Source organism: Hemiscyllium ocellatum, chromosome 2 (assembly GCF_020745735.1).
Source record: "Hemiscyllium ocellatum isolate sHemOce1 chromosome 2, sHemOce1.pat.X.cur, whole genome shotgun sequence".
In the NCBI taxonomy this organism is placed as follows: Eukaryota; Metazoa; Chordata; class Chondrichthyes; order Orectolobiformes; family Hemiscylliidae; genus Hemiscyllium; species Hemiscyllium ocellatum.
In genome coordinates this window covers 29,459,203-29,484,693 of record NC_083402.1, presented here as the reverse complement: position 1 = coordinate 29,484,693, position 25,491 = coordinate 29,459,203, and the positions used below count along the sequence as shown (strand labels likewise).

Here is a 25,491-nt window from a genome sequence, read left to right as displayed (position 1 = left end):
GTGAGTGCACATGAGTGTGTGTGTGTATGCTTGGTAAAGTGTGATGGAGTTTACGCCTGTGAGAGGGTGCGTGCATGGGTATGAGTGTGGGAGGTGTATATGTGTGTGAGAAAGCGTCTGCGTGAGTGTGAGAGTATGTAAGATTGTGTGAGATAGTGTAGTAGGGTCACCTGTATTGTGATATTCTCTCTCGCACGCGCACACACACACACATAAGTCTATGGGGAGAACTTATATTTGCAGTTACATTCTATTTTACTCAAAAACTGCACAATCTACGAGCAGTCAATGCAGACAGTCAACCCATGTAACATTTTATAAACTTCTACTTTGGATATAGGGGTGGCTCAGTGGTTAGTACTGCTGCCTCACAGTGCCAGGGACCCGGGTTCAATTCCTGCCTCGGCCAACTGACTGTGTGGAGTTTGCACATTCTCCCTTTGTCTGTGTGGGTTTCTTCCGGGTGCTCCGGTTTTCTCCCACAGTACAAAGATGTGCAGGTCAGGTGAATTGACCATGGTAAATTTCCCGTAGTGTTAGGTGCATTAATCAGGAGTAAATGTAGGGGAATGGGGCTGGATGGGTTGCTCTTCGGAGGGTCGGTGTGGATTTGTTGGGCTGAAGGGCCTGTTTCTACACTGTAGGGAATCTAATCTAATCTAAATTTTAAAAATCTAAAACCTGTCAGACTCCAGATTGGCATACAGACTCTGACCTCACAGCTTTTAATGCATTGTCTGAGCTAAGATGTCATCTTTTTTATATGAAACCTTCAGTTTATCTCAAGAATGTGACTTAAAAGAAGTTCTGAGATTTACATATTCATGAACCAAAACCTGCAACCTGTTCTATAAGAAGCGTCATGCAACTGAAACGATAATTTTTTGCTATAAATTCTGTGACTTATGATTCCCTTCCAAAGCTACCTGGTAACTGAGCAGCATTCTGAAAGTTAGTGCTTCCAAATAAACCTGTTGGACTATAACATAGTGTTGTGCAATTTTTAACTTTGTCCACCCCAGTCTAACTCGGGCACCTCCATATCATGCTCTTGAGTAGGAAATTGTGTCTTGACCTCAATCATTTTGGACAGGGTTGAACCACGTAAGCCTAAGGAATAAAATGTCAAGAAGCAACCAGTATAAATGACAGCAGTTGAAGATTTCATAAGGCTCCTAGACTCATGGCAGACTTAAACAAGAATCAAGATCTATTGGGATTAGTCGTATTTGTGTAGGAAATTTGTTTCATACTGCCAACAGTATTGGCACAAATATTTTCCACTGCTATTAACACTGAAGAACATTCAACCTGCGAGAGTCAGTAAGGTTTGCAAGGAGAAATAAGCCAAATAAGAGCCAGTGAACATTGTACACCACTTGAATCAATTGACAAATCTATATCTGATGTAACACCGAGTGCAATACAGTTTGGTGGAACAAGTAACTATGACAGGTTTAATTTTCATGTTAGATGCTCAGGTGACTCAAAAGAGGTGAGTTCAAGCAGAATATTACCTTCCCAGGAAGAATCCTGGGATCGTGTAACCTTAAATAGTAGAACTGAAGAAATGAACACATTGGTATCACCAATAATATAATCACTGAAAGTGAATGAGAGAATCCAGAGTAACCAATATATTGAAGTAGAATGTTTACATGCTTCAACACAAACCTGCAGATGGGTTCAGGGATAAATTCTGCTGACACAGATTGAAGATATGATGTATACAACTCCATGAAAATCCACTGACAAGGGACAGCCATTATCCAATGATGTAAGATACTGCAAAGATGAAATAGCTATTTCAGCAGTTAAGTAAGCTGGACACAATCCACAGTCTTTACTGCTAACTCAGGGGTAGGAGAATTTATTGGAAGATCCTGGGGAGCAGAGGAATTGCCCACCGGAAGTTCAAACTGTCTTGCCAGTTCTCAGGGAATCCTTGCACTGGGACTTGCAAGGAAGTAATTTTGACCCTACTTAATATCTGGAGAGGTGAGGCTTCGGTTCAATATTTCATTCACAGGATGGCATCTCCAACAATGTAACGTTCCTTCACCACTTCACTGAAGGTGCATCCTATATTGTGTTCCTTGTTGGTTAAAATTATAGTTGCCATTAGTGCCACTTTTGGAGAGAAACATATGGTGGATTTAAATCTGCGGGTGAGGTTGAAAAAGTGGGTCCTAATGGAAACTTCAGCCAGTACAGAATTTGAACTCCCTCTGCTGGTGTCACTCTGTGTCACAAGTCAGCTGTTGAGCCAACTGAGCTAACTGATGCCTAGCCCTGAATGGATTGTCTAATTTAGTAACAAGAATATTACTTTTGTAACAAACTGACATGCAATGGTTCAAATATCTTAATTTTTGGCTACTTATAAATCGGTGTTTTGCCTCTGTTTTGACAATAGCACTGTGGGTTTCTGCACCATGTGGATTCTAGTAGTTCATGAAGGTGGGCCACATTCTTTAATGCATCCAGGTCCTCAATCATTGGCTTTGTCCTCAATGCCTACGGACCATTTAAAAAGTGAAAGAAACATGAGACTGGAGATTTTTGTCAAGACATTTTTTATATAACCTGGTGTCTTCTGTCTTTGTAGCCACCGCAACCTGATGACTTAGCTGTTATTTGTTTCACAAGTGGAACCACAGGCAAGTACTACTGGAATTGATGAGTCATTTTCTGCTTTTTCTCAGTGGATATTCCCAGTTTCCAAGGTCAATATGCTGTTTCCATTGGCAACAAAATTCATAAAACTACATTCAGAGTTAAACAGCTATGGATGTCCCAATTATTTTTCATATTTCACCCACATTAGGTTTGTGCTGAAAATATATTTTTAAAAATTTTGGCATTTTATAATTCATTATGTCATATCTACTTAATGCCTCTTCTCTTAAAATAATTAAAAGATACATGTCCTATTTCATCATGTTTGTCCCCGACTCGATCGGTGGCCTGATGTTGATTTTATGAGTTAATGGATCATTGTTCCCCTTCCAGGAAATCCTAAAGGGGCAATGCTGACGCATAGAAACGTCGTGTCTAATTTCTCTGCATTTGTGAAAGTCACAGAGGTAAACACCAGGTGCTATCATCATGCCCTGTATTTCAAAATAGCATCTGTATTTTGTGTTTTTTTTTGTGATGTGCAGGTGTCATTTTAAGTTGATTTGTTAGGTATGATATTTTTAAGAGAGCATGAACAATAATTAATGTGAAAATGATTTTATAATGCATTTCAAAAGTGCTTTCTTGCTTGATTTATTATTGTCACGTGTACTGAGATACGATTAAATTTTATCTTTATTTACTTGGCATTTCAAGTGGTGAATTTGATATCCCTTGGATCCCACACTGTCTCCTGTGGCATTAAATGTTTAATGAGTTGCTTGTTTTATAGTGTGCTCTTTTCAAGTGAGTAACATTAATTGTAAAGCAGTCAAAGCTAGTATTGCAAGAACTGCTATGAAGTTTCTGTGAACATCACTTCACAATTCTGATGAAAGTGATTCCAGAAGGGAAAATTTCTGATTAAACTGTTTCTGCTGGTCAGTGAATTGGTGACTAATGGGCATAATTATATTATCACCAGCAAAAGAATGATTGAAAAGTTGGAATAAATTATTATGACTATGTTATTGCCCCATGGAATGCCAAGCCAAAAGCAGAGCCTGTCACAGTTTTTAAAAGAAAAGTTATTAAATATTTAGAAATAGGTGATAAATGAGATGAAGCGATATTTTTAGATATCATAGTTGTGTTGGACTGGACACTCTCTTTCTGTGCCTCCGAATTCTCTGATTCTAAGAATGTACTTAAAATTTTATGTAAACAGTAGGCAGTAGCTTATACATGTATTAAAGGACTTTTTTTTTGCATTAATATGCTGAGTCAGCGATACTATTAAGTTTAATGATTTAACAATATGACTAAGAAGTATGGACAACTTCAGATTTAAGTTTTTCAAGATTTCTTTTTCCTGTGTTTTGATTTTTTTTTACTCTAAATTTAAACATGGGTGTACCTATCTTATCCTATCTTCTTTCCTTTCACTTCATTATCTATCATCCTCCATAATCTTGCAGAATGTGAATGTCCCAACTCCAGATGATACTCTAATCTCTTTCCTGCCTCTGGGTCATATGTTTGAAAGATTGGTGGAGGTAGGTCTGTTTTATTAACTCAAACCTGAGTTGTGTGTTGTGTCTTTACAGGGACAATGGGTGGCATCACCCTCTGACATACACATTTCCTATTTACCACTTGCACACATGTTTGAACGCTTGGTGCAGGTAAGATCAAAAAAACTTCAGAAACCTAAACCATATTTCAAAGCATAGAATAGTTATGAGAGATGGTGGTGTAGTGGTAATATCAGTGGTCTAATAATCTAGAGACCCAGACTAATGTTGACAATGAGATTGGCACAAATATTTTCCTCTGCTCACCATTGTTAGCTTTGAATGCCACCATGGCAAAAATTTGAAGACCAGAAGAAAATCTGGGTTTTTTTTTCACAAAGCTAATCTAATAGTGACCATTATCAGTTGTCATAAAAACCCATTTATTTCCTTAATGTTCCTTAAGGAAGGAAATCTGTTGTCCTTACGTGGTCTGGCCTACATGTGACTCCAGACAAACAATAGTCATAGAGCCTAGAGATGTACAGCACGGAAACAGATCTTTGGCCCAACTCATCCATGCTGACCAGATATCCCAACCCAACGTAGTCCCACCTGCCAACACCTGGCCCATATCCCTCCAAACCCTTCCTATTTATATACCCATCCAGATGCATTTTAAATGTTTCAATTGTACTAGCCTCCACCACTTCCTCTGGCAGCTCATTCCATACATGTACCATCCTCTGAGTGAAAAAGTTGCCCCTTAGGTCTCTTTTATATCTTTCCCCTGTCACCCTAAACCTATGCCCTCTAGTTCTGGACTCCCCCATCCCAGGGAAAAGACTTTGTCTATTTATCTTATCCATGCCCCTCATAATTTTATAAACTTCTATAAGGTTATCCGTCAGCCTCCGATGTTCCAGGGAAAACAGCCCTAGCCTATTCATCCTCTTCCTATAACTCAAATCTTCCAACCCTAGCAACAACCTTGTAAATCTTTTTTGAACCCTTTTGAAGTTTCACAACATCTATCCAATAGGAAGGAGACCAGAATTGCATGGAATATTCCAACAGTGGCCTAACCAATGTCCTGTACAGTGCAACATGGCCTCCCACCTCCTGTACTCAGAGACCTTGGGGTGCAGGTTCATACTTTGTTCAGCAACACTCCCTAGAACCTTACCATGAAGTGTATAAGTCCTGCTAAGATTTGCTTTCCCAAAATGCAGCACCTCGCATTTATCTAAATTGAACTCCATCTGCCACTTCTTCGCCCATTGGCCCATCTGGTCAAGATCTTGTTGTAATCTGAGGTAACCATCTTCACTGTCCACTACACCTCCAATTTTGGTGTCATCAGCAAACTTACTAACTATACCTCTTATACTCACATCCAAATGATTTATATAAATGATGAGAAATAGTGAACTCAACACCGATCCTTGAGGCACTCCATTGGCCACAGGCCTCCAGTCTGAAAAACAACCCTCCACCACCACCCTCTGGCTTCTACCTTTTGAGCCATTTCTGTATCCAAATGGCTAGTTCTCCTGTATTCCATGAGATCTAATCTTGTTGACCTGTCTCCCATGGGGAACCTTGTCAGAAGCCTTACTGAAGTGAAGTCCATATAGATCACATCTACTGTAGTTGACTTTTAACTGCTCTCTGAAATGATGTAGCAGGGCAACTAGGGATGAGAAATAATGCCACACCCATTTCCCATACAAGAATAAAAACATAGTTAAAGCTGAAAAATGTGTTGCTGGAAAAGCGCAGCAGGTCAGGCAGCATCCAAGGAGCAGGAGAAACAACGTTTCGGGCATAAGCCCTTCTTCAGGAATCTAAAAACATAATTAAGAAAGTCGTGCTCAATTCGTTCTAGCAGTTGGTAATAATATTTGCAAAGCATGGGTTTCTGGTTTTCATTCTATCATGACAGAATATGACCAAACTTCAGCTTTGCAGCAGTTTAAGTCCATAATGATAGGCAGTAAATTCTACCTTTCAGGTCTATGTAGTAATTGAATCAATGCTACATTTAATGCAATACTGGTCGTTCTGCTATAATGTGTGTTTTGTTAACGAGAATTCACTGTAATGTGAATGACAAATTGGAGGCACTGTTTCTGAAGTGTGAACTTTTAAAAATGTGTGTTTGCTGTAACATGATTACATTGCCAACTCTAAGTGCTGTTTCTAAAGCACGATTTTTCTATAATGCAGGGTTGCACAAGAATGCAACCATCATGTTGTAGAAGAACTTCCTGTACCTCATGTATGTGGCTCCAGTGAATTCCCTTTATGATCAAAGAATAATAACGGCATCATATAAAGAAACAAAAATTCATAATTGAAATATTTTGTGTATGAGTTTCATACAACGTTAAATAGAAGTTTTGACATCCTCAAAGTTGGCACATTAATTTCAAAAATATATTTTGTTTGACAGGCTGTTTAACTTCTATATCCTCCTGCCTTGTCACCTTAACTTTTTAATACTTGCTCAATAAAGAATTGTCAAGAGTTTGAATTATGTAAAAATGAATTTTCAATAAATGATTGTCCATTATCTCTCTTCATAGATTTACGCAAAGTTTAGATTAGATTCCCTACAGTATAGAAGCAGGCCCTTCAGTCCAACCCAACCCTCCGAAGAGTAACCCAACCAGACTCATTCCCCTACCCTATATTTACCCCTGACCAACGTACCTAACACTATGTGCAATTTAGCGTGGCCAATTCACCTGTGAATATTGTAGCTTTTTTTTGCTGATAGATCTAATTTACTTTGCAGATTGTGGTTCTCTGCCATGGTGCACGAATTGGCTTCTTTCAGGGAGACATCAGATTGCTAATGGATGACATCAAAGTTTTGCGGCCAACTATTTTTCCTGTTGTCCCTCGATTGCTAAATAGGATGTATGATAAGGTATGTATGAGCTCTTTCTGTAGTTTATCTATTGTGATTTGCAAGACCGAATGTTTCACTTTTCTTGGAAAAATTAAATCACAGTACTGTGCAAATTATTTTTTTTCCCCCCAGTTACCAGTTGTAAAGGAGGCTAGGATTCATAAGTGCATATTTAACCAATCTTTAAATCATTTGCCATTTTGTAGGTAAAGTTGACAAGTGATGCTTTCTAAAAGCCAGGCCCATGCTTGGCTGGACATTAACCATCAGCTTTTGACAGAAACTCTAATTCTGCAATATAGCAGCTTCTTGTATACTGCAAAGCCGCTTTGTGAATTGCCACAACCTCCAGCCCATTTATGACTGTCTGATCCATTGACAGCAGGTCTAAAGGATGCCTCAATTAGGTTTTACATAGACATACTAGGAATTACAATACAGAAACAAACATTTCTGCTAGGTGTTTATTTGTATCCTAATCCTATGTACCCATTCCAAGGATCTTTGCCACCAATCCCAACACGTTTCCTTCATCAGTCTATCTCATCTATTAACTGTTGGCATTTTCTCTTCTGCAATTACTAACCTCTGGCTATGTGTTTTACAGTCTATTAACTGTTTATGTTCCAATAGAAGTTATTCATTCTCTTCAATATTTACTCCTTGTTCTAGATATGTGTTTCTACTTACCCAGCTGTTGGCAAATTAGTGTTAAACACATCTGTTAAATCATCTGGGAATGTCTGTTGCAATCTCTCATTTTCTTCTATACCAGTGTGTTCACTGTCTGTCACTTCTAATCTTAGTAACCCCCAATAATGTTTGTGTTTTTTGAAGTGCTTTGTAGTTTCCAATGGAGCTTCCTATGAAGAGGAGCACGATATTGAGTTCAGTTTCTAAAAGAACCTATAACTACCATTGTAAATGATGGTAGTTATGATATCTAATAATTATTTTGTTTCTTCCCTTTCTTGTTTAAACTTGCTAAACAGCCAGATGAATGGTTAAAAGATCACCTATGGATTGGATTTAGTTGTGGAGAGAGATTTGAGAAGAGGGATCTTTTATTAGAGTTGGAGAATAATGGAAAATGTACTGATTGAGATTATGATGAGTTACAACAAAACAATATTTCCACTGCTCAGCAAGACAGTACTGAGGGAGCACAGAATTAAAATCAAAAACAAATTTGTTTGGAAGCAGATTAGAAGATTGAATTCTTTGCCATAAATGTCTGATTCCATAAATTATTTTAAGAGGCGCTTATGAGGTAAAGGGAGTATGAAAGGAAATAGGACTGAGCGGGATTTTGTGATTAAATGTGAAGATGTGTGGAGAATAGCAAAGCTTCATATCTGATGGACTGAATCGTCGGTTTCAGTGCTGTAACATTGTATGACTGTGTATGAAAAAGAAAGTGACTGTGGCACGAAATTTACTTTTCTCAAATACAAGTAAAGCAAAAGTCTTTAGAAATCTTTCATTTGCTTTTGATTGCATTCAGTTGCCTAAAGTAGGAATGAGCTGACTGCAATTTCAGTGCTTCTTTGATAATTTAACATGAGTTTGATTTGTAGATCCATAGCCAGGCCAACAGCTTTCTGAAAAGATGGATATTGCAAATTGCTACTTGGAGAAAAACAGCAGAGCTTCGAAAAGGCATAATGCGACGCAACAGCATATGGGACAAGTTAGTCTTCCGGAAAATACAGGTTTGTATCACACATGCAGGTTCTAACTAGGGAAAGGCTTTATCCAATAATGACTATTTAACATTGAACCCTGATGTGGTAGTAGCATTCGATTGTCACTTTTTAACACGGAAAAAAAAGTACCACCAACTTTCTTACATGTGCCCCGCAACAGTATCACTCGACACCAAGTATTAGCGAAACTTAAACATCAAATTGTCTCGGGCAGGATCATGAGATTTTTGGCACGTACAACCAAGGTGAAAAGGGCTGAGTGTGTTCTATTTGACTTTTGCTCCAGTATAAGTCTGGCATGGGCTCTGGCTGAACCAAAAGTATAGTCAGAGTGAATTTCCAGTTTTATGTTAATTCTTACCAGCTTTACCCCTAGTATTGGAAAGCTCCAACAATGGAAAAGTACCTAAAATCAGGTGAGAAAATTTAGCTTTGGTTTGGCTTTTAGTATTTGCAGGCTCCTGGCCCTTCGAGTTCTGTCCAAACAATAGCTGTGTGACCTTTACATGGCTGCCATTTTACAGCCTTTGCATTGTAACTTGACCAAGCACAGGCTGCAATGCCCTCCTCCATGAGCAGGCAGGTTTTTGTCAAGTGGGAGAATGAGGAAATTTGGGCCAGATAAGATTTTGTTAAACAGGACTTCCATGGGTTATTTAACATTATGTTAACTATTCCATTCTTGACCAGAAGGATCCATGAAGATGGATGTAAATCTCAAGAAAAAATGAAGATCCGTTTAATAGATCTCCATCTCCTTTGCTTTTTGGGTTGTGTTCTGGAAGTGGGAGCTTTCTGGCTGCATAGAAAAAAGTAGTTGTGTTTCATGATGTTTTGTATATAATTCAACAGCAAAAGTATTACTTTAATACACCGTGAAGAAATATTGATGTTTGGTTCTTGATATTCAAATTTCTTCAATATTCTGGTTATCACTGCACTTTCTACCTGCAGGATAGTCTTGGTGGCCAGGTAAAATTAATGGTAACTGGTGCGGCTCCTGTGTCTGAGACCGTGCTTACCTTCATCAGGGCTGCTGTCGGTTGCCAGGTAAGCTGTACTTCTGATCTATGATCCTGTTTAAACATTACTAATTTTTCGTTTGTACGTGAAACTTTATTGAGAAATTAGCTTGTTTAGTTTCGTGGACCTGTTATCCAGTTTATTTTTAAATATGCAGTCAAAGATCAGGTGTGTTAATCATTACTCTAAGGAAGTGACTGTGATGGGAGTAGTCATCTGCTCAGTAGATGGTGTCTTCTGTCTCTCACACCCCTAACTTTCTTGTCAAATGAATTCCATGTGCCTAACACCCAACACCCTGGCCAAAGCCACTAACAAAGTATTTGGGTACAACTACCATGATTTCTCATTCTTGTCATTTTCTTTGTCTTAATGCGCTGCTGACCATTTTTTTTTTCTATAACTTACCTGCTATCATCTGGTTTCAATTCCACCTGTACCAGTGCAGACATCAGGGCTTTAAATTCTGCAAAGATTTTCTGTTTTCCACTGTAATTTTGCTGATTGCCCACAAGTCAGAAATTTCACAAAACCTCTGTGGAATCCCAAAAGTCATGATTCCTCAAATGATTTCTCTTGCACCTGCAATTAATCTGTGGGATAGACGCATCAACACATCAAGGCTGCATCTGTGATTCTCTCTTTCTACTCTTAACTATCTGAGTGGAATCCCATGACACCATATTCATAGCCCAAGGTCAGCTTTTGCAATATCAACTTTGCAGTTCATTGACTGTCATCAACTTCTCAAACTGTGATGCTTTGCATTGAACCAACAATGGTTGGAACCTTTCCAAGTGGCTAGGTTCCAATTTTAAAATCTTGTACACTTGTTCTGGAATTCCCACCACCCCCAAAAAATGGAAGCATTGTACCTGAATCCTGATCTTTCCTAACTTGGCATCCACACATTCTTGTCCACATTGTCAGTGCTGCACTGAGCAATCCTGGATGGGTGGGGACCTTCAGATTTTTGTGTGGTCCAGTAGACCAATTAGTAGAAGATCCATAAATTAGAGTCCTAAGCTGAAACACACTGCAGTGAAGTGCTAATATATTATACTTTGTATCGTCTTAATATTTTCTCATTTAGAATATTGCACTCAGAAGTGAAGGTGGTGCTGATAAAAAGCCACTTGGGGGTTTGTTTGTATAAGTATCCAGATTCATGGAGTCACTACATTAGAATTCTTTTTTCAGGATTTTACCCTCAGTTGACAAATGCTGAATCATGATTTGGAGGGGGAGGGGGAGTTTCTGTTGAGTATAATCTATTTTTTAAAAATTGATGTGCCTTTGTGGTAATCCTTTACAGTTTTATGAGGGATATGGACAAACTGAGTGCACTGCAGGCTGTTCAATGACCCTTCCTGGAGATTGGTCAGCAGGTAAGACTTTCCTTTCCCCTAATAAACCTCTCAATATAATACATTGGTTGTTTCTAAAAGAACAGGAGGGACAAATTTGACTTGGTCTGCCCAGCACCACAATTTCCTGCTCTTGGTCTGCCTGCCTGACTCCCATTTTGCTTGGACCTCAGTCAAGGTAAGTCAGTGCACTTGTCTGAAGCAAGTGGGAAGGAAACAGGCAGGATGAAAAACAGTAATCCAGTGCGGGGAGCCTATTGTTCACCCCACAGTCATTTCTGCTGAGTGTTCTCTGCAGCTGCCCTTACTCATGGCAAATATGAAAATATCTGATGGGTGTTATTTTTGTTGGATCCAATGTCCGCTTGTGCATGGTAAGTAGACAATTGCTTTCTGGAATTGGCTAGCTGCGTTGGGATTCCTGAGAGCTCACATAGTGCAATGCAATAGGACCACAGTCCTTAAATTGTCCTCACCTTCTCCATGGCATGAAGAAAGGCAGGAGTGGGAATGCTCCATGCCACTTGCTTGCTACTCTGGCAGCTGTTACAATTCATATATTCTAGAGCACTCGTGTTCCTGGTGCATTTGATGTGATGTAGGGGCTTACAAGGCTGGTTACTGGGGGCGAAGGGCTCCCCACTGTGACCATGGCTCTTGACATAATTGAGTAACCCCTGTCCTGATGCATGAGGCTTTACAAAAATGGCGCAGGCTCAAGAGATATTGGTCTTTTGGCAGCTATCAGCTGAGTAGCAAATTGCATGGTGCATTTTAAGGTGGGGTGGAAATTGGATGTGAGAGATGCCACAGGGGCAGGTGAATATATAATGTGGTGAGTTTGGTGAGATTTGGAGAGAAATCCTGCTAGGCCTTGTGATGTGAAACCCTCCCAATAACTTGATGCAATTTGGACTTGGCCTAAAAAAGTAAGATTCAATCATTGGTAACAAATCTTCAAAACATAAATCAGATGCTGTATATTTATAATTAAACGTTTCCATCTTTCCTTTATAGAAATTACTTATTTCTCTAGTATACCCTCTCTCTGGTAGGTGTTGTTTCTAAATTTAGACAGACCACAACGTTGGGAAATTTGCTGACAGTATGCTGAATTTCCTGAGTTGTGAGTTGGTTTGTTAAAAATACAGTGCAAATGCTCAAAGCATTTTATATTGTTTAAATGCATCAGACTACAACTGAATATGTATGCAGTAAAAATATATATCGATAATGCCCAGGGTATGCAGTATTATCATCTCCTCCCAACCACAGATTATACTGTGATTTCTGTTCCTTTTATTGATTCCACTGATTTAAGATTTCATGTAATTTTCGGGTGCATCTAACTTAATTTACTTATTGCAGTTTTTTTGGTTGGTGTGTTCTTAGTAATTCAGGGTCAAGATTAGAGTGGTGCTGGAAAAGCACAGCAGGTCAGGCAGGAGCAGAAGAATTGACATTTTGGGCAAAAGCCCTTCATCAGGAATTGCATATCCAATGATAACAGTTTGAGCTGGTAACAAAATTGTATTCTGTAATTTTGCCCTTCAACACTAAATAAATACAGTAGTAAAGCTTAATTTTCTTGATAACGTATTGGTTAGGTTGATATTCCATGAAAAATAATTCTTTATGTATGTTGAACAAATTTTAGTCTGGTTAATGAACATTTTTACTGTTTGCATATACCTTTTTAACATGTCTGCTGCCCATTATGGGCGGCATTTTAGTTCATGCAGGTGAACTCCTTCATTTCTGTTTCTCCTGTTTCATCTGCAGGACATGTTGGAGCTCCAATGCCTTGCAATCTGATTAAACTTGTTGACGTAGAAGAAATGAACTATTTTGCAAGAGCAGGGGAGGGTGAGGTGAGTAGATAATGTTTTGTATTCTTGCATATTATGAAGATTTAATTTTGGACTGGTGCATTAATCTAATGTAGAGGTGACTTAAAGACAGCATTAAGCTCTGAAATCCATTCACAGGGAATTGCATGGTATGTTATCCTGAACCATGGGAATGTTCCACAAGGAGAGAATTTGGTAATTTAGCAACCTGATTACCTTTAGTCATATTGCTGCAAGAGTGAATTCAACTCTATAAGAATAGGGTGTAGAATAAGACCTTTTTTTAAGAAAAAAAGTAATTTATGACATTAAAAAGCACAACATTTAATCTGAATTAAGCAGAAAAAAACATGCTGGAAATACTTAGGAGGTCTGGTGCCATCTATGGAGAGAGAAACCGAATTAATACATAAGCGCTTTGATTACAAGTAGAAAATGATAGATACATAATATATTTGTGTAGGTGAAATAGTGAGATTAAGAAAAGAACAAAGGGAGGGTCTGAGAAAGTAGAAGGTCAGGGGGAGATATTCCATGTCAGGAGGGGTATTGTTAATGTTAACAAGGATGCAGTAATTCCAACAGCAGAAAGGTTGGTAAAGAGCAGATGCAGATTCCATGCACTTTTTAAAAAAGCACAATAACAACATGAAGAAACACTGTTTCCCAATGAGTTGTTATGATTTAGAATGTACTGCAAAAAGGATTTAAAAAATCAATAACTTTCAAAAAGCAAATTGGATAAACACTTGAAATAGGAAAATATTGGAGAGAAATGGGAGAGTTGGGGGAGAGGGACTAATTGGATTATACTCCAAAGAAGTGGGACTTGCATAATGATTCTACGAATGGAATTAAAGTCTGAACTGAAGAACAGGAAAACATCCTCTCACACACACTGGACAGCAAGCAAAAGGTTAGAGTGAGAACACATCCTAACCTATTTTAGTGTTAAATTTGAAAGGCTCAGAGATGCCTCTCAATGTGGACATGAAACTCTCTGACAATATACTTTCAATATGGAAACCTATAAATGGTTATTTGAAACATCAGTGAATCAAAAAATTTTCAAATTATTGGATGAAATATGTCGTATTTGCACTGTTTAACTGCCATCTGCTGTAGTGTAAATATATGTTCAGAGAATAAGGTGAATAACAGTGTAGATTCTACAATCTGTTTAGATTCCTGGCTTTTATTTTTGTTCTTTGGATATGAGCATCGCTGACAGAACTTGAGGACAAACTATATAGGCGCAGGAGTGAACCATACAGCCTGTCTAACCTGCTTTGTCATTTAACATTCTCATGGCTGAATTTTGGCTTCAGCTGCAGTTGGCTGCCAGCTCCCCATATTTCTTTGAAATTTGGAAGGTGCTGTTGAAGGATCCTAGATAATTGCTGCAATAAATGGTACACAAACAGCTGCCACTATGTGCTTTGCTGGAGAATTTCATGGTTGATAGCTGGGGTGAAAATCAAGCAGATGTTTTGCCTTGGATGGTATTGAATTCCTTGGTTAATTTTGGAACTGTACTTATCCAGGCAGAAGATGGCAGTGTCTGATGGATCAAACCTGGATATCCTTCCTATTGTTTGCACCAGATTATTTTGTGGAGGAATGAAGGTTAGCACTTGGAGGTGCATTACTTTTATTATCAACACTTTGCTCATAGTGTCAGAAATTCTCTTTGTGTTTCTTCTTTCAGATATGTATAAAAGGGACAAATGTTTTCCATGGTTACCTTAAAGACCCTGAGAAAACAGCAGAAGCTCTGGATAACCACGGCTGGTTGCACACAGGGGATATAGGAAAATGGCTGCCAGTAAGGAAGATATTCTTGATTATCTCCTTGTTCAACAGGTTTGCAATGAAACTCTATTGTTATAGGACCCTGAGAGATTCCAAAGGATTCAGCTGTAACCTTGAAAATTTGTTAATATCAATTATATTGTTTGTTTTTCTCACTCTCACTCTCACTCAGACACACACACAACTTTACTTTGTTACCAGTACCCCCTCATTTTTTCTGGAAATATGATTTATTTTTAAATACAGTACTCTCCACCACTCTTAAACAATTGTGTTTGTAAGCTTTCATGGCCTCTGGAATGAGCGTTTGGTCGGTTATTTATGTATCTGACCTGAGAGGTGACCCTGTCAGAATTTGGAAAACTTTCCATTACGTGTGGTAATGCTAATGTGAATAGAAATAGAAATAGCAGTTTAACTATGACAGAATAGAAATACTTCTTTGCCTGTGAAGGTTTGAAAATTAATCATAGGAGAAAAATAAAATGGTGTATATTATGTAAATTCGTTCTGCAGTAGCGGGAATTCAGAAGCAACTAAAATATTGAGTATTGAAGAATACAAATTTTCAAATCATTTTAATTTCAGGCAGATTGTGAAATTGCTGAGGACTTGAAGATGTTCCCATTTTGAGCTCTTTGAGTTAAAAATAGCTGAGATTAGAATTCAGGCTGAAAGTTCATCTACTCTTCCCCACCAAATATCTAAACCCTTATATCTTAAAGTTTATATGTTGTGCAGCAGGAGATACTTATCACTTTGGTTTCATTAAGTGAGATTATTAGTCAGTACAAATTTAAGGAGCGGATTTGTGCTATGCAGCCATTAGGAATTCAGTTGCAATGTTGCAAAATCATTTAATGTGGCTTTCTTAACACTTACTCCCACGTCCCTCCACTTGCCACATGTCACATTTTAATGGGTTGATACTTGGAATCAAGTTCAACCTTGGAAGAAAAGTTAAAATTCAAAATGGTGACCTATCTGCTAACTAATGCCTAGCTGGAACCATGAAGCAAAAGTCTCAAGAAGTGATGATGCTTGAGCAAAATGCTGGTCTGTGTTCTCCCTACCACATACTCTGTCCCACCCTTTACAATGGAGAACAGTTTGGCTCAAGGGTGTCAAATTGCAGCTTTGGAACTGATCATCTGTGATGTTGTGATCATGTGATGCAAGGTCTGAGAGCAGCAGAGGGGAGAAACATTGGAAATGGTTGGTTCCCTCACACTCCTTAATGATTACATTTTACAGAAAGGTGCAATGGCTTATAAGTTAGGTTGGCAAACTTATATGGTCAGCAATAATGGTATTTTTGCAGTTAAGACAGAGTTGCTGAATCAAATCATCACTTAGTGTTATTACTATTGGTTTTGAGGACCAATTGTCACGACCTACTCTACTCCAAGCTCCTGATAATTTATTTTTAACTACATCCTCCCCCTTTCATTCTGCAATCTGACCCACTAATGACCAGTAGGAAAGAGAGCCCTTGTGGCAGTTTTGGACCCCATATTTTTTTTTAGATTAGATTACTTACAGTGTGGAAACAGGCCCTTCGGCCCAACAAGTCCATACCGACCCGCCGAAGCGCAACCCACCCATACCCCTACATTTACCCCTTACCTAACACTACGGGCAATTTAGAATGGCCAATTCACCTGATCTGCACATCTTTGTGACTGTGGGAGGAAACCGGAGCACCCGGAGGAAACCCACGCAGACACGGGGAGAACGTGCAAACTCCACACAGTCAGTCGCCTGAGGCGGGAATTGAACCCGGGTCTCAGGCGCTGTGAGGCAGCAGTGCTAACCACTATCTCAGGAAGGATGTACTGATCCTAGAGTGCGTTCAGAGGAGGTTTACAAGAATGGTCCCAGAAATGAAAAGCTTAACATATGAGGAACATGTGAGGACTCTGGGTTGATACTTGCTGGGAGTTTACAAGGATGAGGGGATCTAATTGAAACATACAGGATACTAAATGGTCTGGACAGAGTAGATGTTGGGATGATGTTTCCATTAGTAGGAGAGACTAGGACCTGAGGGCATTGATCTTTTAGAATGGAAAGAAGGAGAAACTTCTTTAGCTAGAGAATGGTGAATCTATGGAATTCATTGCCGCAGAAGGCTGTGGAGGGGAGGTCATTGAGTGTATTTAAGACTGAGATAGGTAGGTTCTTGAGTATCAATGGGATCAAGGGTTACAGGGAGAAAGCAGGAGAATGGGATTGAGAAACTTATCAGCCATGATTGAATGGCAGACTAGACTCGATGGGCTGAATGGCCTAATTTCTGCTCCTATGTCTTCTGGTCTTAAGTAATTTCTGAGTTGTGGAACCTTTTTTAATAGCAAGGTTTCTGTAAGAATTGTGCAATAGCTTCTGATTAAAAGGCAGCCTTTGTTTTGCTACACCAGAATGGCACTCTGAAGATAATTGACCGAAAGAAGCACATCTTCAAACTGGCACAGGGCGAGTACATTGCACCAGAAAAAATTGAGAACGTCTACGTCCGAAGTGAGCCTGTGGCCCAGGTGTTTGTCCATGGTGACAGTCTGCAGGTAATTCGAAGCTCTAAATGGAACAACAGAAGTCCTCCATTTTGAATTCTTAGCTACTATAAGCAATGGTATAACTCAACAGTGGCTTCTGTGGGGTGAATTTTAATTTGAGTTCTAGCAAGCCATTGGCTCTCAATCAGGGAATTAGGGAATGATATTGGTTGTAAGTTTCTGCCATGGGTCTTCATGTGACTGAGCAAGCTGATTTCCAACCTTTGGCTATATGGGTCAGGATGTCCCATAAACTATTGGGATCCAGAGGGCAGGATTTGATTCTTTTTATACCCTCTCTACCACTGCCTCATCATTAAGGTGTTTGGATGAATTGGATGAAAGGAAGTGGGACAGTGATATGTTAGGGTATCTGTTGTTCCCCACTTGATGTGAGCAGAGGGTATCCTGAAGAGGACCACTCAGTCATGGAGGCTGCTGCCCAAATGCACCTCATTCCACCCCCCCCCCCCCCCCAAACACAGGTGTCCAACAACCTTCATGCATCTGTCGCCTGTGGGTAGTTTCTTGATTAGGAACTCCCAGATTTGTTGCCCTGTCCCCATCACTAATTCACGATCACCACAAGACCTGGCAAGTGAATCATTATTTTACATTGTTTAACATGGGGACCTTGAATTGCCATCATTGTCCACATTATTTTTTTATGGTATTGTGGTCAGAATTTGGTGAAATATCTAGCCATGATAACTAGGAGTGTGTGTTGCTGCTGCAGCCTTCATCTGTCTTCAAAGAATTCATTTGCCACTTCTGCAGTTGAAGGTTTGTTTTGATCTGCATTTTCTATGGCACCTCCCACATGAGTTGCCACATGAGTACCTCCACTTAGAACAAGGTGCTCCTGATGGCATTACACAAAGGGATAATGAACGCAAGCTTCTCCTCCACATTGAAGTGAAGATCCAGAAGGAATTGCGTAAACTCATGCGAACCGTTTTCTGCCACTGCCCAAGCTGAGTTTGGATGGAATACTCCTGACTGGCTCCTGAAGCTCATTGTCAGGAAGAAATTTGTCATTGGATAAACATATGGATGATAATGGAATAGTGTAGGTTAGATGGGCTTCAGATTGGTTTCACAGGTTGGCACAATATCAAGGGCTTAGGGACTGTACTGCGCTGTAATGTTCTATGTCTTAGTGCTTTGTGTGGAGAGCCATTACTATCCTATGATTTTTTTTCCTCAAGTTGGCAAGAGGGTGGGCTCACTGCCTAATAGGAGGTTCTTAACTTTGGAAACTACAACAAGATGCCCTTACAGCTAGGTAAAGGAGAGGGTGCCCCAAAAATCAAGGCATCTTTCACTAACTTCTTAAAATTTTGAATATGAAGATGCTAAAACCAGGCAAAAGTTCTCTCAGCCTGAAGAGAATGTTTGCCTCCTTATAGAGGGAAGACCCCTACAAGCTGTGGAAACACGGAAGCTGACTGGAAAAACCATAGTAAGCCTCCAGTAATAGGCCTTTAATTGCTCAAATTGGCTACTCTGCCAGATGCTGTCCCTTCCTACCACTGGGAAAATGGCCCTAAAGCAGGGACGGAGGTGGTGTCAAGCTGAGCAAAATTCCTTGCCCACCTATCTCCATACCTGGGCTCATCAAGGCTAAAATTTCAGCATGTTGTATCTACATCTGACAAGAAATTATTTAAGATGTTTGGAAAAAAAAACTAATTCTTGTAAATCCTAGTCAAACATTAGTAGAATAGGGGAACGATCTGAATATTAAATTGCCAGAAAATTGGCATTGTTCCATCTAAGTACTTGTCAGACTGGTTTCAAATGGCTTAGATTCAAATTGAAGATTGTATTTGTCAATTAAAATCTAATTGATGTGATTACCCTTGAGAGCTTCGATTTGACTCATATTTGCCAATGTAGTAATTTAAATCATTACAGCAACTTAGCTACTTTTGTGTGTTTTATTCAATTGTTTTCTTGCTTTATGTAAAAACTGTCTACTGATGCTCGCAGGTCAGTTTGGTGCAATATGGAATCTGGAAGCATGAGTTTAACTCTCAGCAGGGCATCCACAGAATGACAGTTCAGTTTATTAAATCATAGGAATTGGATTTTAAAAAGCTCATATCAATAGTGGTAACCATGAAACCATCAGTCTTCAAACTCTGACTCACCAGTATTCTTTAGGGAAACAAGTCTCTGTCCTTACCTGGCCTAGTATTTATGTGACTCCTAATTGTGTGGCTAAGCTTCTGAAAAGGCCTTACAAGCTCCATTGTGTTTGAAAATGTGAAAAGGCAGCTTACTAGTCCTATCTGAAAGGGAATTGGAAAGACACAATAAATTTTTGGCCTTGCCATTGATGTCTGTGAATGAACAAAGAAGTTACTGTATTATTTGAATATGTGGATATTAAAAGTCAGACAAAGTTTAACATTTCGTAAATTGCAACGGGTCTGCTTTGTGATCTGGTCAAGGAGCTTTCAAGTTTTTGTTTATAATTACATAGAATATACAGCACAGAAACAGGCTGTTTGGACAACCATCTCATTGCAGATATTTGTGTGAGGAGCTTTCTTAGATATTGAGATGAGACAGAAATAAGTTATGGTAGAGGATGTTACACTTTTACACACCATTTTATCACTGCGGTAGCATTCTGAACAAAGGCCCTGAAGGTCTGTGGAAGCTGAATAGCTTTGGTCTCCTGTTGAATTTAACTTGAAGCATATTCTGCCTGCTTCATGAGGACAAAGGCCCGGTCCTTTTGCAATGGATGTGTGCAATGGGGTAATCTTTATTTCAAACTTGGACAAAGCACATAGGAATTTTGTCAACCAGAGTGAGTAATATACAAGTTGCACATGGAACTAGAAAAGTGCCAAGAGATCAGGGAACCCAACTTGCAGATCTTTCTCCCACCCACCCCAAGGCTAAGGGCTGCTGCTATAAATAATGTACATTTTGAATCCAAAATTATTAGTTTGCTTGTAAAATAGAAGCACAATGTTTCAAATGTTGTTTGCCATATTTTCTTTTTAAACATGCTGTTCGTAGTACCTCAGATCTACAAAACATGCATTGATTTTTGTGAGTATCCAGTAACTTTCTTTTAAGAGATCTCTGGATTGTTGAGGGGCATTCTACAAAGATGTAGGTATAGTGATTGTACTCTATCCTCTGATCACAGGGAACTACTGCAAAATGTGTTACGGTAGACAGGAAACAAATTTCTTTGCATTGTTTGGAGTTAGAGAAGGGCAGGAAATTAGAATTTAATTTCTCACATTTTAACCTATTATAAGTAGACACTTTTTAACAGGTTTGTACAGTCCATTGTTTCTGAATGTGTGAAATTTATCTGCATTTGTTTTAACATGTTTGTTTAGACACTTTTATTGCACAGATAAGTTTCAAAGGATCCATTTTAGAATACCTTTATGAATTAACTGTGGACATGTCTAACTTCAGGCAAGGAGGAAGACTTTTGCAATAATTAGCTGAGGTCTTGTCTCACACCAAATGCCATATTGATTTCTTATGTTTCAGGCCTTTCTGGTGGGAATTGTGGTACCTGATCCTGAAGTGTTACCTGCATGGGCACAAAGGAGAAATATTACAGGGACATTTGAGGAATTGTGTAAAAACAAGGCAAGTCTTGAGCATTTAAATAAAAACATATATTGAACAAGTTAAACAGGCTTGAATACCAAATGTACACACGTGGCAAACTTTTTTTTATTGCCACAAAGTAGCTGCAACAGGTAGGGAGGATATACAGTATATGTTAGAAGTAATTATGATATTTAATTTGTCCCCCATTCAATGTTCCCTGTAAGCTGTGTGACCACCTAACAGCAACCTACAATTGCATTTGTATACTATGCTTGAGTGGACTCCTGTAAATTACTACGATTGTGAGAAACTCTTGAAATTTTAAAGAGGCTGTGCAGTTGAAAAAAATTGCCAGTGTTCATATATCCAAAAGATCAAATTTGCAGGAACAGCAATTCTGCTGCATAAATTTGATTGAAAACATTTTGGTTTTTTTTCTGTATTCTGCCTTAACTATTTAGCTCAATTTATAATTTCCAAAACTTAACAATTTTGTTTGCATTTCCAGTGATAGAGCTTTTGCAATTGTTTTTTTTTCCCAAAAGGTTTTAAAGGATGCTATTTTAGCAAATTTGACACAAATTGGAAAGGAAGCTGGACTCAAGTCATTTGAACAAGTAAGCAAGTAATTGTTTTATTGGCTGTGTTCCACATCCTTTGCTCCCTATTCTTTTTTTCCATTTGCTTTCTTCCTTCCTTAACTAAGTGACTTCCTCTCTGTTGTTTGTTGTTTGTGTGGCCATTTGCTCCTAAGTTTGTACAGAATTATTATTTCTTTGCCAATCCATTCACATTTTTGATGATAATAAAAATACATTTCTCATTTGTGCTGAAGTTTAATCAAAACTATAAACTTCAAATTTGACACACTATTTTAAAATCACGGGCCGCAGGAGAATGCAGACAACTGAAGGAAAAATAAATAAATCTCAACCTTAAATTAGTAATAGCCTTAGGATATAACATTAACCTAAGCTGAAGATGTAGGGACAAGATTTTCTGCTTTGGGTCAAAACCCTAATATTTAAGGCCATAAATGGGCCCTGGCCACACGCTGTGCTGGGAGCTGACTGATTTAACCACTTTCTCAACCTGCCTGACACCTTCATTGATTTGTACACGTACAACCCCATGTTCCTGTTTCTGCACCCCTTTTAAAATTATATCTTATTGCTGCTGGAAAATGGACACCTAATATCGTGATGCTGTTGACTCCAGCAATACAAGCACTTCTAGTGGTAATTCAGGGTTGTAGCAAGGAACACTGGTAAGATGTTAGTAGATAGTGAGACTAAGGTTCTGATTAGACTAAGATCAGCTATGTTTTATTGTGCTTGTACTAATTTGATGAATCTTTTACATTCTTAGGTTATTCTGTTCTCTTGTGATTCATTGCGCAGAATTTAAGCACAGTTCACATTGGAATGTAATTGAGTCCAAAGATGACCTGACTTGTTTTAATAATTAACTTTTTTTTTAAATAGGTGAAAGATATCGCTCTGTATCCTGAGATGTTCACTGTTCAAAATGGCCTTCTGACTCCAACGTTCAAGGCAAAGAGGGCAGAGCTGAGAAAATTCTTTCGTTCACAGATTGCTGAACTTTACAAAAACATCACTGTATAAACAAACACTTTTTTTAAGCAAATGTAATTAATGGCCTTGGTGATTTGGTAATGGTAAACTGTTAACAGATGCTTTGCAATGACCTCTAACGAGAGTATATATTTTGTACAACAAGCCTTGTGAGCCAAAAATCTCAGAGATCACTGTTTAAATATATGGATTTCCAAAATGCCTTATATTTGGAACACTTATCTCTTTCATGGGGGACTGGGATAGCAAACTTGATATGAAATGGAAGCACAAAGCTGCACATGAGTAAAAGATGTACAGTTGTCTCAAATGCACTATTGAATAACATTCTTTTTATATCAATGTATACAGCAACTGTTGCACAAATATCTAAAAATGAAATGAAGAATAACACTGAAAGTTTTAACAAGATTACATTTTTAATTTATGATATCTCCCGAAGATTTAATATTTGATGTATAAGGAAAAAAGGCTTGGCATTGTAAATGTTTTTGTACACAGAACCAAAACAGAATTTGCAAAATTGTCAGTAAAATAAAAAAAAGTATGTTTTATGTATTTCGTTCATCATTCAGTTCTATGCATCGATGACAAAAAATTACTTGCTGTGCTGAAATAAGGTGAATATAGTCACCTTGTGAAGTGTATTATGTGACCACCCCCACTGTCTGCAAACTGGTACTTGTTATCAAGACACCAAAACCTGTTTCAATAGTTTAGAGGAACCCTGATTATCCGGCATTTGATCATCCGAACAAAATCGCCAGGTCCCAATACTTGGCTAATTATGTTTTTCTGAAGAAGGGCACATGCCCGAAACGTTGATTCTCCTGCTCTTTGGATGCTGCCTGACCTGCTGCGCTTTTCCAGCAACATATTTTCAGCTCTAATTATGTTATCCAGCACTCAACTATCTGGTATTCGATTAACCGCGTTAAATACTCCCCTCCCGTATCCTTCGGATAATTGAAGTTCCTCTTACATGTAGCCAATTCTACTGTAGTTGGCATCCTTTGCATTCTCAACCATTTTGCAATCTTTGAGTGGAGGATTTGCAAAGAACAATCATAACTCAACTCCAGAAATAACTGTTCCATCCAGTTTGGGAACATGCAGCATTTTGTGCTGTGTTGGTGCACTCTAAGGTTTGAGAATAAATTAATATTAACTGAAGCTTGCTGATTGCATTATTATTTTTCCAACAGGCAATGGCCTTTATTCATGAAAGCTGTCACTTTCACATTACTGGGGAAAGAATCTGTGAAATCCAATTTTAATCTTATGTACTTTGCTATAAGCTGGAAGGCCCTGCATTCGCAAATGCAGATTACTTTGTTTGTATTCTTGTGCCTTCAAAACAGGGTAAGAATTATGCATATGTGTTCTGCAATCAAGTAATGTGTTCATTTGACTATTTTATCAAACCAGTATACTCCACCTTGGTATACTACTTTTGTAAATAAAACAAAGTGTTTATTTTTTTTGTCAAGATGATTATAAAAGGGAGTAAATGGTATATATAGGATTGATACTTGGTGAGTGTGTGCTGCTCATGGACCATGGTGACTTAGAATTGTCTTATTGAATCATTCATTATTATTAAGTAAATATATTAATAATAAATGTTTTACGTTCAGTCCTTCTTGTCCAGCAAAGTTTAATTTTGTATTGTTTCTGTTGTAAGTCCGGCTTTTCCTAATATGCAGCAATTCTGATTCAGTTCTCCTTGGTTTGTGGTGCGACTTGGCAAAGTTGTTCCTGGAGTGGTCATATTGCTCTATGCTTTTGAACTGCAGTTGACAATCCACTCATGCTGCCCTCTTTCTGCTGCTCCAGTTCCCAAATGTTTTCCCAAATCTTGGGCTGTAACTGCGGCTCAATACAAGGGAGTTGGGTCTTGAGGTTTAGTGAATGATGAGGAATAAAGGATGGAAGTAATGATTGGGGAGGAAAGGCTGAGGAAGGAGAAAGGTGAGTTTTAAGGGGTGAGATAATGTGATGTCAGTCTGGGAGGTAGTTCAACAAAAGTTGTGAAATGAAGTTACCTCATCGCCAAAGGAAAAGGTGCCAAAAGCTCGTCAGACTGGATTTTCCCCCCAGTGGAAGGAACTGAGGTCAGCCCCTGCTGCTGGTCCTGAATGCGTCCCTGGCAGAGGGGTCACATGGTCACTTGTTACAAACTCTGTAGAGACTGATCATTTTAAAAAAGAAATTTGAACTTTACTTGATTGCTAAAAGGATGGTGATATGACAATATTTCAAATTTTAAGACTTTTACTGTTACGAAAGACTTATGATAACATATTTTCTTTGTAGACAATTTATACTTCAAAACACAAAACAGAATGTTCGTCATGTTCTTTCAGCATAACCAAAAACAGAATTCACAGATATACTTTATACTGCCCAAGGTGATTCCTGGCTCCTGAGGGTTTACTTTTGTGGTTTTCACCCTGGAAAACCTTACTCTCAGAATTGGCTTTCACAATGATTTTTTTTTCCCACAGAGATTCTTCCTCTGGCTCAATCTGTCTGAATTTCCCAGCTTCATTTTAACTCTGTGTTTCGATCTACAGAGACAAGCACGAGAATTCCTAGCAGCATGGCATTCTAACTAACTGGAACTCTATCAACAAACACACTAACTTGGACCCCAATTACCACCACCTGAGAAAAATAACAGGAAATGACATCACAATAGGAAATGACATCGCCAATCCAAAGAAACCGAAACATATAAAATAGAAAGCAGGAAACATCAGCAGTGCTTCACCTGGAAGTTCACTGAAGATATTACCTAGTATGGTGATGAAACATCTGAAAATGAACTTTCCAGCTCAGCGAGCAAACCTACATCTAGATTTGGGTAAACAGTTTGGAACTGCTGCAGCAGAAAGAGGGTAGTATGAGTGGCTTGTCAACTGCAGCTCAAACGCATA

The 25,491-nt window shown here is 38.6% G+C and overlaps 1 protein-coding gene across 7 annotated transcripts in view; it reads left to right on the top strand.

Annotated features, from left to right (window-relative positions):
* The window catches only part of acsl1a (acyl-CoA synthetase long chain family member 1a), a 151,079-nt gene extending 126,944 nt beyond the window's left edge, over positions 1-24,135 (top strand). For 3 of the 7 annotated variants that reach the window (XM_060835303.1, XM_060835322.1, XM_060835332.1), the window contains exons 9-21: positions 2,609-2,660; positions 3,013-3,086; positions 4,227-4,304; positions 6,934-7,068; positions 8,628-8,762; positions 9,711-9,806; positions 11,095-11,167; positions 12,929-13,017; positions 14,705-14,821; positions 17,229-17,372; positions 20,892-20,993; positions 21,503-21,574; positions 22,442-24,134. In XM_060835303.1, coding sequence (XP_060691286.1) covers positions 2,609-2,660; positions 3,013-3,086; positions 4,227-4,304; positions 6,934-7,068; positions 8,628-8,762; positions 9,711-9,806; positions 11,095-11,167; positions 12,929-13,017; positions 14,705-14,821; positions 17,229-17,372; positions 20,892-20,993; positions 21,503-21,574; positions 22,442-22,582 — 1,308 coding nt within the window. In that variant the 3' untranslated portion in view covers positions 22,583-24,134. Of the gene's footprint in view, positions 1-2,608; positions 2,661-3,012; positions 3,087-4,097; positions 4,176-4,226; positions 4,305-6,933; positions 7,069-8,627; positions 8,763-9,710; positions 9,807-11,094; positions 11,168-12,928; positions 13,018-14,704; positions 14,822-17,228; positions 17,373-20,891; positions 20,994-21,502; positions 21,575-22,441 lie in introns of all 7 variants that reach the window. The other 4 variants (XM_060835357.1, XM_060835348.1, XM_060835339.1 and 1 more) reach the window with 2 other exon arrangements.
* Positions 24,136-25,491: the final 1,356 nt, after the last annotated feature.